The 15,823-nt window shown below is 41.7% G+C and overlaps 1 protein-coding gene across 6 annotated transcripts in view; it reads right to left on the bottom strand.

Annotated features, from left to right (window-relative positions):
• Positions 1-611: 611 nt before the first annotated feature.
• The window catches only part of spega (striated muscle enriched protein kinase a), a 90,501-nt gene continuing 75,289 nt past the window's right edge, over positions 612-15,823 (bottom strand). For all 6 annotated transcript variants that reach the window (XM_049570263.1, XM_049570266.1, XM_049570265.1 and 3 more), the window contains 13 exons: positions 15,647-15,799; positions 15,511-15,553; positions 15,330-15,395; positions 12,289-14,965; positions 10,370-10,537; positions 9,168-9,290; positions 6,149-6,313; positions 5,395-6,040; positions 4,545-4,784; positions 3,056-3,279; positions 2,808-2,883; positions 2,226-2,375; positions 612-2,148 (listed from right to left, as the gene is read on the bottom strand). In XM_049570263.1, coding sequence (XP_049426220.1) covers positions 1,911-2,148; positions 2,226-2,375; positions 2,808-2,883; positions 3,056-3,279; positions 4,545-4,784; positions 5,395-6,040; positions 6,149-6,313; positions 9,168-9,290; positions 10,370-10,537; positions 12,289-14,965; positions 15,330-15,395; positions 15,511-15,553; positions 15,647-15,799 — 4,969 coding nt within the window. In that variant the 3' untranslated portion in view covers positions 612-1,910. The remainder of the gene's footprint in view (positions 2,149-2,225; positions 2,376-2,807; positions 2,884-3,055; positions 3,280-4,544; positions 4,785-5,394; positions 6,041-6,148; positions 6,314-9,167; positions 9,291-10,369; positions 10,538-12,288; positions 14,966-15,329; positions 15,396-15,510; positions 15,554-15,646; positions 15,800-15,823) is intronic.

Below are 15,823 nucleotides of genomic sequence, written 5' to 3'. Positions count from 1 at the left end.
AGCCCATGGCCTCTGTGGTGGGGGCACCACCCCTGCACATGGGGCACCCGCTCCACCCACTGAGCTACTGGGCGCCCCCCTTCAAGGTGTTCTTGAAATACTGTGTTGATGAGAATGACATGGATTAGGTCACAGTGATCTTGACCTTTGACCGTCACCATCAAAATGCAATCGTTCATTCTTGAGTCTAAGTGGATGTTTGTGCCAAAATTGAAGAAGTTCCCTCAAGGCATTCTTGAGACATTGCATTCACGAGAATGAGACGGACAAGGTTACGGTGACCTTGATCTTTGAACTTTGAGGACCAAGATGGAATCAGTTCATTTTTGAGTCCAAGTGGACGTTTGAGCCAAATTTGAAGAAATACCTTCAAGGCATTCTTGAGATATGCGTTCATGAGAATAAGACAGACAAGGTCACAGTGACCTTGACCTTGTTGGCATGTTTGTGCCAAATTTGAAGTAATTTCCTCAAGAATGAGCCCAATGTTGTCAACAATGGGATGGATGAACAAATAACCCAAAAACAAAATGCCGCAGGTCAAGTTTTCAGGAGAAATTTGAAAACTCAAGCCATAAACTGCATCTGACAGAGAGAGAAGCACTTTTCTCAATTGTATCAATAGTTTATTACATACTATCTCATAAAAACATCTTCAACTTTTTCCACATATAAACACCGCAAATTGGTACATTTACAAATCTTCAACCATCCAAATTCATACAAAAAGGAACACTGTGATAGAGCAATACACAAGACGTTCTAATATTACAAGGACTGCATGTGCTGTGTGTATGAATGTAGAAATGTCTGCGTGTATGTAAGAATCTATATGCATCTGTGTTGCTGTAAAGTCCAAATATTGCAGTCAAATTTTTGCTTTGTTCAAATAATTAATCAATTGTGAATAAGTACCAATGGAGACACATTTACAAGATAAATATTTTGGATATTAATCCGATTTAGGCACTGACTGGGTGATCATGATTGAAGCAACCTGACCAACCGATGGGTAATACTGAGAAACCACAGCAATTTACCAGTGTATGACTTTTCCAAGTAAAATGTTATCTACATTACAGACTGCTTATTACAGTTAAGAGTTCAGTTTTAACCACAGAACAAGAAGTACCAAAAATTCCTAGCTCAGCTTAAAATAGTTCATTTTTATCGTGTGAATCTTAACACCAATCACAAAGACACTCCTTATTTTTATTTAATTTTTTTTGCCTCGGTGCTAATCCGAAAAGTGAATCAAAAATGCTCGCGCGCGCGCGCGCACACACACATGCAAATAAATTAACATGAAAAAAATAAACAATTTCAAGAAAAAAAAAAAAGAATATTTTTGGTTTTGAGTTTTAAAATGTGTAAGTAAATGCAAAAATAAGTTAGCAGCTTAAATCATGGTACATTCACATGAGTTGTTTACTACTAAGTTTAGTGACAAAACAAGGTTGCGCAGTAGAAACGCTAATAATGTTCCAGGCTGATCGTGCAGAGTGGAGACGGATGTTTATCGAAACCAAATATTAATGTGCAATTTCAGAATTCACAGAAATGGTGCAATCAATCAAAGAAAACCAAAGAACATCCCGTGTCCTTTCAGTAGATTAAAAGCTTCTGAGCAGTTATCATATATTCAATACACACGTCACGGCGGTCTGCTTCTACTTCTGTTTGTGTTTTTCTTACTTCTCAGAATCCTATTAGTGTTGAATGTTGAAGTCTCCCAAGACAACACATGGACTCCTGTCTTTTCTTTGGATATTTATCTATATCCAGCTGTCTGTCTGTCCCCTGTGCCATAACCTGTGCTTCATTAGGCCGGCTGACGTTTTTCATGCAGCAGTGGTTCACAGAGGGGTTATATGGCAGATGTAACTCAAACTCATGTGTGCTGCTGCATCTCACTTCGGGCTGGGAACATGCGGCGGAGTCCCAGACGCCGGGGACTGGGGTGAGCTCTGGTAGGTGCGCAGCAGCACCTTGTGCTTGGTGGCACCCTCTGTGCGGCGGCATTGTTGTTCCACCAGGAACTCTTTGAGTCGGCCCGAGGTGAAGGTGAGAGTCTGTCTCCTCAGCTTCATTAGATAGGAGTCCTGCAGCCAGGCTTGTGTGAAGCAGTCTCGTGTGCTCGGACGGGCCCTGAGAATACACGCAGAAATACACATTGTATATTCTTTGCTACACAAGGCTTAAAATCTAAGTTTGTTGACACTCACCATGGGTAACTGCTCAACATCTTCTTGAGAAAGGCGGAGGCACTTTGGGACACATTTGGGTACAGTTTTGTCGGGTCATACCTCGCCATCAGGATTTTGGATTCAACTTTTAGAGGGTCTTTATCTTCAAAAGGCAGTCGACCACTAAGCCTGGTTGTAAACACAGAAAAAAACAAGGTTCCAAAGGGAAATTAAAAGATGTAATACTCACAACAAATCATCAGCAAATCATCAGTCCATCTCTTCCTGTTCTATGAACCTCCTCTTTTGCCTCCCTTTTCTCCTTTTGCCTGGCACCTCCATCTTTAAGCATCTGTCTCCCAATATACCTGGCATTCCTCCTTTGCATGTGCCCAAACCATCTCAATCTCGCCTCATTTGCTTCGTATCCAAATCGTGTCACCTGTGCTGTCCTTCTAATATTCCTCATCCTGTCCATCCTCATCACTCGTAATGAAAATATTAGCATCCTCAACTCTGCCACCTCCAGCTCGTCTACTTTCTTTCCATTACCTAAAGGTAAAGGTTACTTATGTGATGTGAAATAAAGCGAAGTGAATTCCAAAGGAACGTTACACTTACATAATGTAGGCGACAACGCCAACAGTCCAAACATCTGCAGGAGGACCAACCACTTCACCTTTCACCATCTCAGGAGCTTGGATCACATTTAAGGTTGGAAATTTAGAAATATTAAATATTGGGGTTAGTGGATCTATGGAACATAAACAGTGAGTTTGCCTAACTGCTGGAGTTAGAAAAAAAACAACAATGAACAATGTGTGTGCATCAAAGAAGTCAGATTAGTCAGCAAATGTTCTCGTCCTCACCCGTGTACTCCAGCGTTCCTGCTCCTGAATTCTGGTGTTTGAGGCTGAGGGGGTTGAAGTTCTGAGCACTTCCAAAGTCTACAATCTTGACGGCGTTGAGGTTGGTCACCATGATGTTGTCGGGCTTGAGGTCCAAGTGGAGGACGCGGCGGTTGTGGAGGTACTCGACTCCCTGGAGGATCTGGACCAGGTAACCAGCCACGTCATCCTCGGAGTAACGGAACCTATCAAGAGGAGGAAAAAAAGAGGTGCTGAAATTGCAGTTTCCACCCACATTCGTTGCTTCGTGTTTGCTGTTAATTTCAGGTCAAATTTACTTTTCAGTTTGTTCTTTCTTTCACTGAATTCCTCCAGAAGTATGATTTGTTCTTCCTCCAACCAATTTGGTTTCATGGTTTCTTATCTTCTGCCACTTTTTTTTTTACTATCAGGTCGACTTTGTGAGAGGATACTTAGGTGCAACAACAGGTAGCCTGCGCTATCACAAGCAAACAAATGGTCTCCATGGTAACAGTGGAACTTTACTGCTGTAAAATCTCTTTCAGTAAATGCCTTAACGTCTTTCCTTGACTAAGGAAAGCTTTTATGAGATTTTCCTCAGCTAAAGAAAAACTAAACCCTAAGTGTCATATTTCATTTCTAATTTAATTATTTTTTTTTTCATATTTCCTCAAACTGGAAAAGTGTGAGCAATATATTTGTGGCAGCTTTCCCTAAATACATTAATACTTCTTTGGTTACATCTCCCAATATTTGTGATTTATTTATTACTGTAAAAATGGGGGTTTTTTTGTAAAAACATAGACAAGATAAATAAAAAATTAAACAAAAAAAAGAAATACATAGAAATAAAAATAAATTAAAAATCTGTATGAAAATAATTGTACTACAGCTTATAATCACCAACTTCATCCAACCATACAGTCAACATAATATATAAATATAATTAAAATTCATATTTTTGAATTTTCCTGGGGAATAATTGAACACATCATATATATTTTTTCGATCTTAATTTTGTAATTATTATTTGCCTTGAATGTGTATATATATATATTTCCTATTGCTTCCTACATTTTGTTATTATATATTTCTTATTATACTTTGTGTCTTTTTATGTTTATCTGCAAAAAGCATTTCACACAACTGTTCTTGTATAACCAGAGAGACAAATAAACATCTTAAATCTTGAATACACTCTGCTTTTATATGTGCACTTACACTTGAATTCAAAATTTCGAATCATTAAAAATCATAAACATCAATAAAGTTTCACTGAAACACTAAATTAAAGCAGCTTAAGTAAAAACATGGTTTCACTATCAACAGAAAAGTTTAATTAAAGTAGTCTTTCTATAAACTAGTCATTTTGATTCAACCCACCAAATGAACTGCATCTAAGAAGATCAAGGTCTCCTCTCTGCCCTCCTGCTATGTAAGCCTGTCTGAGTTTGTGTCTCAGTATAAGGTGACATGTCCACCCTCGTACCTGTCAATGAGGCTGTACAGCAGCTCTTTGCCGGTGCAGTACTCCGACACCAGCACCAGGTAGCGCGGCGTGACATAGGCTTCGTGCAGAGCCATGACCTTTTCGTTGTGGAGGGATTTCAGGATCTCGTACTCCTTCAGGACTTCCTGCTTGTTCTCCTGGTTGTAGGAGATGATCTTGGCCATGTAGATTTTGCCTGTGGCGTTCTCGCGGCACTCTCGGATGACTCCAAAACGACCCCTGGCAAAAAAACATATGAAAGTATTACAACAACAAAACAACCTCAACATATCATTCTTATTCTTTATCTTTCTGTATGATATGAACCAGGGTTTGACGCATAGAATTTTTTTAATGGTTGCTGGGAAGTGCATATTTTCAAATTGAAGTCCCGAAAAGCCAAAAGTTTGTACTGACACTGACTATAAGTTAAATTCAACCATTTTAAGTGACACAAACCCATGCAAATTTCCCCAGAATAACAGTTTCAGCATGGTGGGAGCTCTGAAAGTGCGTTCAGACCATCTGGTGATAAAACAGTGCATAAAAAGCAGGAATAATTAGCTTCTTTTATGTGAATCAGCTTAGTGCAGGTTTCATTGCCAGTTTTACAGACTCGCAACATCAAATCTGTTGAGTAAAATCCTCCAGTGCACAAATTGTTCAACTAAAATAAAAAATAATCAGTTCAACTTGGACTAGTCGTTGCTTTCATCATATAGCAATTCAGGTCAAAACCGTAACCTAAAAACGTTACTTGAAAAAAGCCTTAAACACTGGTTTAACCACAATGTATTCTATGATTTAAAGCCATTTTGTTCTTTCCCTTAAAGGTCAGTATGTGTTTCACCTGGCTTTCTCATCCAGGAAAGTGTACGGTTTCTGTGGCACCCCCTGTCGTAGAGCCGTGGAGGTCATAGCGCGTCCTGATGGGGTGCCTCCGGTGGGGGCACTGGTCCTGTCACCAATGGGACTCAGGCTAGAGGCCTGGAGCACTTGTGGGGAAAAGGAGACAGGTGTCGGGGTGACACGTGCAGTGATGGTGGTTGTGGGGATGTATGTGGGCACGGAAGCCAACACTGGTTTAGTCGGGGTCGATGGTGGTGTTACAAGAATGGGTGGCGGTGATACTGGTGGGGTCTGGGTCATAGGAGACACAACATTTATTGGACTCTGGGGTTTGGGGAGGACAAAAGGTGGAGGTGCTTTAACAGTGGGTGAGGAGGGAAGAGAGGAGCTTAGCCTCTGAGTGTCTTCCATGGTTGTGCCTGGGCTGGAAGGTAGAGAGGGTGGAGGGGTGGGAGTGACCACTGGTTTAGGTGCTGTAGGTGGAGGAGCAGGGGAGGTTGCGTCTTTTGTGGAGGTGATGGTGGAGACAGTTATCCTGGGAGCGCTGTTCTGGGCTGGTCTGAGTGAAGGCACGGTCACTGAGGAGGTGACAACTGGTGGAGCTGGGGCTGTTTTTACAATTGCCACAACAGGTGAAGCTCCTCCAGCTGTGAAAACAGACATACAACCATAAATAATGACCTGAAAATATACAGTACTATTCCAGTCTGTCTGTAATTCTTTTTTAATTTACATTCTGACCGTGTATAAACTACCTGTTGAGTCCAGGCTGACAGGAGCAGAGCAGTTGCTGTATGGTCCTTGTCCTGCCTTGTTCACACAGGTGACGCGGAACCTGAAGGTGCCACCTGGTGGTAGCTCTGTGACGTTGTAGTAGCAGTCAACAACTCCAGTGGCTACAGTGACCCAGTTAGAATCACCTGTAGGACAGAGGGGAAAGAAATGAGTGTGTTTTACATGATGTTGCTGTGATCTTTATGGACAGAGCATAGAGTCATAAATAAGGCAAACAAATTCTGTATATATATTTGTAAATATTTAAGTGTCCATATTGCCTCATCAGGAGACTTAAACCACTTAAATAGAACAAAAGATTTCCTCCAACTTTCAATCTTGTGCATCAGCTGACCCTAAAAGGAATTTGTGATGCTACAAGAGGCTGTGCTATCAACTTTTACACACATTTGGCAACCAGGTCTGGATCAGGTACAAAAGATGGACACCTCAGACATTTCATATGTTGAAGGGTTACTTTTTCAATGTAATACACTGCAGATTACTAGTGTGCCAAGCTGCAGGAGAACGACAGTGGCCGATGCACAAATGCAAGTGGCCACATCTAGAGCCAGTGTTTGGTTCATCTGTCCTGGGCCACTGTATACAGGGGCGTAGCTCCGAATTCTGGGCCCTATGCATAAGCGGTCTCCGTGGGCAGCCTGGCGTTGCTCTCTTGTTCAATGTCTCTCTCATGGACCTTTTGAATTTTTATTTTTCCATAGTAAGACTGATTTCTCTCCATTTCCTTGCTTTCTTTCTGTCTGCCTTTCATTCTTTCTGTCTTTCTTTCATTCTGTCTGTCTCTCTTTCATTTTCTGTCTGTCTGTCTTTCATTCTTTCTGTCTTTCTTTCATTTTCTGTTTGTCTTTCTTTCATTCTTTCTGTCTGTCTGTCTTTCATTCTTTCTGTCTTTCTTTCATTCTTTCTGTCTGTCTTTCATTCTGTCCGTCTTTCTTTGATTCTGTCTGTGTCTTTCTGTCTGTCTTTCTTTCTGTCTGTCTGTCTGTCTTTCTTTCGGTGTCTTTCATTCTGTCTGTCTGTCTTTCTTTTTTCTCCGTCTGTCTTTCTGTCTTTCTTTCATTCTTTCTGTCTGTCTTTCTTTCATTTTTTCTCTGTCTTTCATTCTTTGTCTTTCTTTCATTTTTTCTGTCTTTCTTTCATTTTCTGTCTGTCTGTCTTTCATTCTGTCTTTCATTCTTTGATTCTTTCTGTGTCTTTCTGTCTGTCTTCCATTCTTTCTGTCTGGCTTTCTTTCTGTCTGTCTGTCTTTCTTTTTTCTCCGTCTGTCTTTCTGTCTGTCTTTCATTCTTTCTGTCTTTCTTTCATTCTTTCTGTCTGTCTTTCTTTCATTCTTTTTGTCTGTCTGTCTTTCATTCTTTGTCTTTCTTTCATTCTTTCTGTGTCTTTCTGTTTTTCTTTCATTCTTTCTTTCTTTCTTTCATTCTGTCTGTCTTTCTGTCTGTATTCCATTCTTTCTGTCTGTCCTTCTTTCTGTCTGTCTGTCTTTCTTTCTGTCTTTAATTCTTTCTGTCTGTCTTTCATTCTTTCTGTCTTTGTGTCTGTCTTTCTTTAATTCATTCTGTCTGCCTTTCTTTCATTCTTTGTCTTCCTTCCTTCCTTCCTTCCTTTCTGTCCTTCTGTCATTCATTCTTTCTTTCTTTCTTTCTTTCTTTCTTTCTTTGTCTTCCTTCCTTCCTTCCTTCCTTCCTTCCTTCCCGTCTTTCTTCCATTCTTTGTCTTCCTTCCTGTCTTTCTTCAATTCTTTTCCTTCCTTCCTTCCTTCCTTCCTGGCTTTCTTTTCTTTCTTTCTTTCTTTCTTTCTTTCTTTCTTTCTTTCTTCCATTCTTTGTCTTCCTTCCTCCTTCCTTCCTTCCTTCCTTTCTTTGATTTTGATTTTCTCTGGCATGGCAGTGTGGGTTGGTGCTCCAGCAGCACTCATTCAAATCCCTGTGCACGGGTGGACTAAACCATTTTGTACCTCAAAGGGGTGAGAGGGGCCTCAGAGAGCGTTCACTATTTTTCTTAATATAAACTGATTTATTCAGCCAACTTTTATTTAATTAAGCCACTCCTTACTGAGAAACAAAAACTTGCAAACAAAACCAAACTTCTTTTCTTAAAGCTTTTCAAAGGCCCTCCTCCCATTGGGGCCCAGGGTAATCTGACGATAAAGCCTGAGCTTCAGTTTTATTCTCTTGAGGTAGCAGATGGCTTGTTAAAGTTCACACACTAAACACCAGATGGCGGTGCTGTTAAACTGATGGAAAATCTGGACATGCACAAAGTAAAATGTGATGCATATACAAACAAGTTAATGCTCAGTTTACCTGCTGAAAAATCACCTGTCACAGAATGCAGGCACGATGAAAGCTAAGTGAATTAAAATGTAAATCAGGTAGTGACGCATCACTCTGTAAGCACCTACATCAGTGCTGCCTGGCAGAGATGAAATTTGGAATGAGACACAAAGGTAGCACATGCCTGAATGAAATCTATCAGACCAAAAACTTCCATAAATATTCAGAAACTCTGCTACTCCAAGTGTGTGTGACTTTATTTTCATGCACCACATTATGAGATAATGATGATTCATGGTGCGTAATGACATAAAGCTGTGACAGCAGCACTGGTACAGTCACTATTCCCTCATGGGCTGACTCATTTTCTCTGTCTAAGTGGTGTCTATGGATTTGGAAACTTATTTCCCCGAGCATTTTCCACAGACGGTACAAAGCCAAACATTGTCAGAGCTTTTCAAACAGCTACCTCCTCGGAGCCTGACACCTTGAGTTTAATTTCATTCTCCCTCATGTGACTATAACACAGCACACTGACAAAAATACACAAAGGGAGCGCAGTTATAAAACCATCAAAACCTCCAACAAACCAAATAACAGTAAAGCATTTCACAGCTTACTTTATGTCTTTCGATGAGCTGAATGCTACAAAATGATGAATTAAAAAAGTAGTGAGGAGATGTCACTCGTAATCACTCACCCTCTGTTTTTCTTTCCAGGGTGTAGCTGCATGGAGATTTGGTGTCTGCTGGCTTCCAGAGCACCAGGGCTGTGTTGTTGTAAGTCTGAGGGACTTCAGGGGTCCCTGGTCGTTTCGGGACGCCTTGAGCAGGGCAAGATGGAAGGGTGGAAAAGAAGGAGAGTGAAATAGAACAAATTACTGGCATGCAGACACACATTAAAGATCAGAGCAGCTTCTAGTGAAGTAGGATAGAGAGAAAATTGTGAATGGATACAGCATAAAGAAAGTCTTCCTGACTGAAGGTATGCTGAACTTTATATGGTCATTTATTTACAAAAATATCACATTCAGCACTCCAAGTTTCAACATAACTAAGACGAAAAGACTAATGTTCACTCTCTGGAGCACAGACGACAAAACAAATCCAGCCAATGGTTTGAGTTTTGTTGCCAGACCAACCAAACCTGACACAGAAAGTGTCCTTCCTTAATTTCAAACTGCATTTCCCATTAAGCTGTGCACCGGCATGAACAATGGAGCCATGCTTGGGGCGAGATAAGCTGTCTGAAGTATTTTTCGCCTTGCTGATAGATTATCCAAGGGGAGACAAATAGCATCAGCGGTTGAGATTAGAAATACTCCATGTCCAAAGCCATAACAAATAAAGTTGAAATGTAATCGATTGCATCCGACGTCTGAGAAATATATTTCCCACTGAAGCCTCAAAAGCCTCATTATTATTGTTGCATTTGTGAGCGGCACTGGCAGAATCCAGGAACTGTTGCTCTCATTACACAATATCTGTGCAAAGGCATGACTGGAGTCTTGAATGTGATCCACCGCAGACAATTTCAAATTGCAGGAAGCATCATTTGCTCCCATTACATGATGAATAACGGAACAGCCAAAAATCCATTAAGTTAATCTACTGTAAAGTTAATCTCTTGACATTAATATTCATTTCAACTGTATTAATATTCATACCATTCTCCCTGCAATTAAAATTAAATTATGTAAAATACATCATGGTGATAATTACTGTATGTCCATGAAAGACAAAGGAGCAGCTGTGCCTCTGGTGAGAGAACTTGCTCCATGTTGTAATTCACAGGGTTGATGTTAATGAATAAGGTTTCTCAACTCCTATTTCCCCATTCAATACAATAACAACATTAACTAAAAGAGGTTCTGAATAGCTATGGATGAAATACACTACTTACAAGCGATGGACAATGTGCAGGAGGTGGTGATGGTAGCTATGGGGTTGGTAGCTACACATTCATAAACTCCAGCGTCTTTCCGGCTGGTCTTCATGATCATAAGAAGCTGCCTGCCATCTGGGTGGGACATCAGGTTGATTTTGTCATCCATCTCCAGCCGTTTCCGATCTGGAACACACAAAAAAATTTGAGCAACTGAATGGCAGTTTCTGAATAATACCACAGAACATTATATAATGTTATATGGATATCAAATTAGGGTTGATAGTTTATGTAGTCCATTGAAGCAATTAAATCCTAAGTGTGTGCTATATTGACAGAGAGAGCTGCAAAGTTTGTTGTACTTCCTTCTTCCAGTTAAGTGATTTGACTCAACAGTGACATATTTGGAAGGATGAAGAATTACAAGCTATTTAAGCTTAGACAGGGGCCATACACTAGCTATGTTTCTGACAGCAAAAATGGCATCCAAAGATATGAGTGTTATGTTAAGGATGATAAAGAAAGTACAAAGAAATGCAGCAGAGAGAGGCTGATGTTGGGTTCGCACTACATGATATCAGCCTGATTATCGCCTGATGCAGCATCATACAGTGTCGGGTCAGATTGTGAATGACAATGAGTGTCACACGTGACAATCCATCGTTTTATCTCATGTAGTGTGTCATAGTAGACGAAAACCAACGCCACATCTGGGACGCCTCACGACATCCCAACAGAAAGTCTAGCATGTCTGATTTTTTTTTGTCGTTAGGAACACAGAGCGATCTGCTGTCATGAACAACTGTACCACAACAACACTCCACCCTTTTGATATTTCCTGTAGGGACGTTACCACGACAGAGTAAAAAGTGAAAATTATGGTGTGAAACAGCAGAGGCGCTTCATCAACCGGTGAGTACTGCCATTAGCATCAAGCTAGCAAAGGATGTTATTTCTTCGTAATGGAGGATATAAAGTAATGAAATTCAAAAAATAGTGGCCGGGCTTTTACTCACCTTAACTGCAGAGGCTACCAGGTTCATTTGAAACATTAGAAACGGGCCTTTATTTAATATTGTCTCTGTATTTTTCTATTTTTACTTTAATCTGCTCCTTTTGCCTTATTAAAGTTAATGCATCACGCTGTCATTTCAAACTCAGCACCTTCTAAATCCCTTCATTTTCTAAAAAGGCTTTTATTGTGAAACATTTGCAGGAACTTGTGGAGGTTTCAGTGACTTGCATAGTTTTCATGCGGTACTTCAAATGTAGCTCGTGCCATCTGGTGGCACATTTTACGGTACTAGAAAACATTTTGGCTGGGACATGAACAGCCACAGTGACTGCATGATAGTAGTGATAATAATAAAATTAGGACAAGAATAATCCAATGACATCATGCAAGTCATGAAAGACAACCAGGGATGATTGGTCGTAGACCAGCGTGTGGTCTGTCATGTCCGCTGGCCAAGTCACAGCAAGATTTTATGTCTCCACAATCGCCTAATCTGACTGTGCAGTAATGTGAGCAGCAGAGTGTGGAAACGTGTGTGCACTATGCATGAAGGTTTTACTCCTCACTTGGACAGACGAGTGCTGGAGACCTTTGTTGTCAAGCGCTGATGCTGACAGTGAGGAGAACAATAAGGAGTTGTTGCTGTTTTGGTTCATGCTGGTTTGGACTACAGAGCTTCTGCGTTTTTACTTTATTACCTACATAAGCAGGCTACACTATCTTTTGGCTGGGTGTCAGCAGCTCATGTACGATGCATCCTTGTACATGTAGGCACTGCTGGCATGGCTCCGCAAGCAGGAGGACTCCACTTTCCTGGTCAATATAGCATGCACTGAGGAACTGATTACTTTAATTGACAATATCTACTATCAACTCTGATGGGACACTCACATAAAGGTGGTAAATTAAGTAAGTAAGATACCTTTTGTCCATGTGATTTCTGGATGTGGACTTGCAGCTGGAAGGCAGCTCAGAGTGACAGGTTCCCCCTCCAGTAAGACGTGGTCCTTCAGTTTGATGTGGAACACTGGGGCAAAATCTGAAGGAGAGCGGATAAACTGCTGTTTTTTTGACACACTCTCCTCTTTGTGGTTGGATGAAGGCAGATCAGTTTGCGAGGGAGTTTTGTCTTTCTTGCTTCTTGTCAAACCCCACCTGTCCCACCGCGATCGCCTGTCACTCTCTGAGGCTTTTTCGGAATGGATGCTAGAAGTGGATTCAACTGATTCCTTGGATGCAGTAGCACTGGTCTGTTTTGCAAGTTGATTCTCGGGGATACCCATTCCTTTGAGTCCTCGCCCCTCAGATTGGGAATGACGATGGCGGGAAAAAATTGGTGTCCTCTTTCCCTCTTCACCCTCTTTTCTTTCTTCAGACTGACTGCGGATTTTTGAGGAAATTCCTGCCACTTTGTTCTCAAACTTATGTCGCATTGCCAGAACAGGGGAATCAGAGACTTTCTTTAAATCCTTTTGTACCAGATCTTTCTGACTTCCCCCAGCATCTTTGTCCTTCTTCTCTTCTGACTGGGTCCTTATTTTGGCAGAGATTCCAGCCACTTTGGACTCAAACTTGCGCCTCATAGCAGAAACTGATGACTCCTCAGCTTTTCTTTGTTCTCTCTCGTCTAGCTGCCTCTGTGCATTGTTCAGCTCCTTTGTATCCAGGGATTTACTGCGACCCATAGCCCATGAAACCCTCTTGCCTACAGCTGTTTCCTGCACATCCTTTGGTTTCTCATCCTTCTTATCAATAGATGATCTCTTGGCCCGCAAGGAAAACCTCCCAGTCAGGCTGAGGCCTGTTTCCTTATCGTCTTCTCTTAAATCTTGAACAGATTTGGATTTCTCCTGCAGTCCTCGAGATACAATTTCAAGTGGTGCCCCCCTTGGCCCTGGCCTGTAAACTTCTTCACCCCCCTCGCCGCCCTTCCGGTTTAGTACAGGTGATCTCTCCTCTGATTTGTTTCTGGTCAGCTTTCGGAGGCCGCGGGTCAAAGAGGACTCCCGCTTCTTAAACCTGGCTTCAAAGACCTCCTCTGAGTCGATGTCTTTGATGTCTGTTCTGAGCGCAGGCTGGCGGGGGGTGGCAGAAAGATCAGGGTTTGATGATGTGGAAACAGAACCTGGAGATCGATCAGCAGTTGCTACTTTGGCAAATACTGCTGTATGTTCAGGTGATGCAGGGATTTCGGTGGACTTTGTACCATTTGGTTTGGCTATAGCAGCGGGATGCTTGGATTGGGCTTCATCAGATGTTTGAGATGGCACTGCAACATCTCCCTCTTTCTCTTTTTCGTTGATATGTAACTCCTGATTCTCTTTCCTCTCTTCTTCATCATCATCTTCCTCTATTACAATTATTGGAGTAACTACAGAGGGTGATCTAGACTCAGATATTACATTATCTAGCTTTTCTAACTGGGTTTTGGTCCTTTTCTCTGTTATCTCATCCATGTTTCTCTCATTCATACTTTGCATGTCCTCATGTTCTTTCACATTGTTCTGTTTTTGCTGTTGGTCCAATCTTCCTGGTGTGGGGAGTATAAAGGAAGTCTTCTGCATAGGTGAGGCAGATGTAGACTCCAGTGTTGTTTGTTCTGTGAGTGCAGACATTGAGGATGCCTCCTGGAGTTTCTTCCCTTGTATGCTACCATTGCCCACCAATGGGATCTCTAAGGGGGCTCCGAACCTGCGGTGCAGGGGCATGGGCTCAGAATCGCCCTGAGTGAAGGAGGCGCTTTTACGAAAAACTTTGGTCTTTGGATGTTCCTCTCCAGTACTCTCTGAAGACGCTGCTCTGGTGAGTGTCAATGGCCCTGCTCTGGATCTCCTCAAGTTCCGATCAAGAGAACCTGTCCGCCTCTCATCTTCCATGCCAAGTGTTTCAAACAAGGGCCCTCGCAGGCCACTCATCTTTTTGTCCACATTTCCTCCTCTGAGCAGCCTTTGTCTCATCAGTTCCAGTTTTAGGGCATAATCCTCCTGGCTTAACTTCGTCGCCCCAGGGCTTGGGCTACGATTGGGTAGTTCCATAGATATGGCCTTTTTCAGGCTCTTATTACTTGCTTCTGAATCCTTGTTTGCATTTTCCTCTTCTGGGTCAATGTGGAGAAGCAGTGCTGAATCAGCAGAGCTGCCTCTCCTCATGGTGGCCCGCCTGGCTTTCGTCTGTGATTCGTCCGACTCCACACTTGATCCTTTTTTAAGAGGAGCTCGTTTTGTCTTTTCCATTGACTCCTCATCTAGGTTTTCCTCCTCATCTTTCACATTTTTATGAGCCCCATCTCTTGTACTTGCCACCTCCATGGTGTCCTTTTTCCTTGTCCCATCAGCTGAAACACTGGGATGCACAGTGACGTCTTCGTCCCCCGGGATCTCGTTAAGGGAGACCCTGGAACCAGAAAAGACCATGGACAGTGGCATAGGAATGAAGGGAAGCTCATCCACATCTGCATCTGAGTCAGAGGAAGAGGATGGAGGTGGGGAACCTTCTTTTAAATGCCGGGCTACAGCAATGGAGACATGGTTGGATGAGTCATTCAAAAGCTCTGGGATTGAGCGCATCACCATCTTGGATTTGTAGCTGATAAGGGAACGCTGAAAAGAATGACAATAGAGGACAGCGTGAGAAAGTTTATAATGAATGAATGAATGAATGAATTTCCCTATTTCATATGCTCCAGTCTGAGTCAATAATACACCTTTCAGACTGAAACAGATAATGTTGGTTGTTTTTGTTGACATAGACTAAAAAAACTATGGCATCCAATGACAGAAAGCATTATATCCTGCTGCCTTTGGAGGTTTAATCAAAGCCTTAATTAAGTCCTAGACCAATCTTCCACTGGTAAATCTGATTATTTAATCTGGGATGTAGGAGTATTCCAGACAATGTCAGAGAAATCTTGAAATCATTCTTTCATTTCCACATATAAAATGAATGTCATCCACAGTGGCTTACCTGCCATCGCCTTCTGGACAAAACTTGCTTTAGCATAGCTGTGCTGATGCTTTTGTTTGTTGGTGACTGCAAGACAAAAATAGCAGAGTCACCATTAACCTTAGTGGAGACATAAAGACAAATCCTGTGACACATTAAATGCTTTGAGGCTGGGTGATGTATTTTCTGAAAGATAACTCACCTTGAACCAAGGATGACGAAGGCACTCAACGGCACTGGGCCTCCTAGGAAAGGAATTGAAATGATAATCCGTTAATGTTTTACATACTTATATACAGATTTATGGTAAAAAATACAAGAGTTATCAAGATGCTTACAGTCTGTCCACCACCAAAAGCTTGATGACAAATCCCTTCGCTTCTTTGCAGAGGTCAGCAAACATGCTCTCCTCAAACGCCACATTGTAGTTACGAATGTTTAAGGCTGTGGCTCTGTCATTCTCACCAGCAAAAGGAGACACACCAGTCAGGCTAAATGAAAAGAAAACAAACAAA

This window comes from Epinephelus fuscoguttatus, linkage group LG24, assembly GCF_011397635.1.
Source record: "Epinephelus fuscoguttatus linkage group LG24, E.fuscoguttatus.final_Chr_v1".
Classification (NCBI taxonomy): domain Eukaryota; kingdom Metazoa; phylum Chordata; class Actinopteri; order Perciformes; family Serranidae; genus Epinephelus; species Epinephelus fuscoguttatus.
Note: the sequence above shows the minus strand (reverse complement) of the source record. Positions and strands in the feature narration are given on the sequence as shown.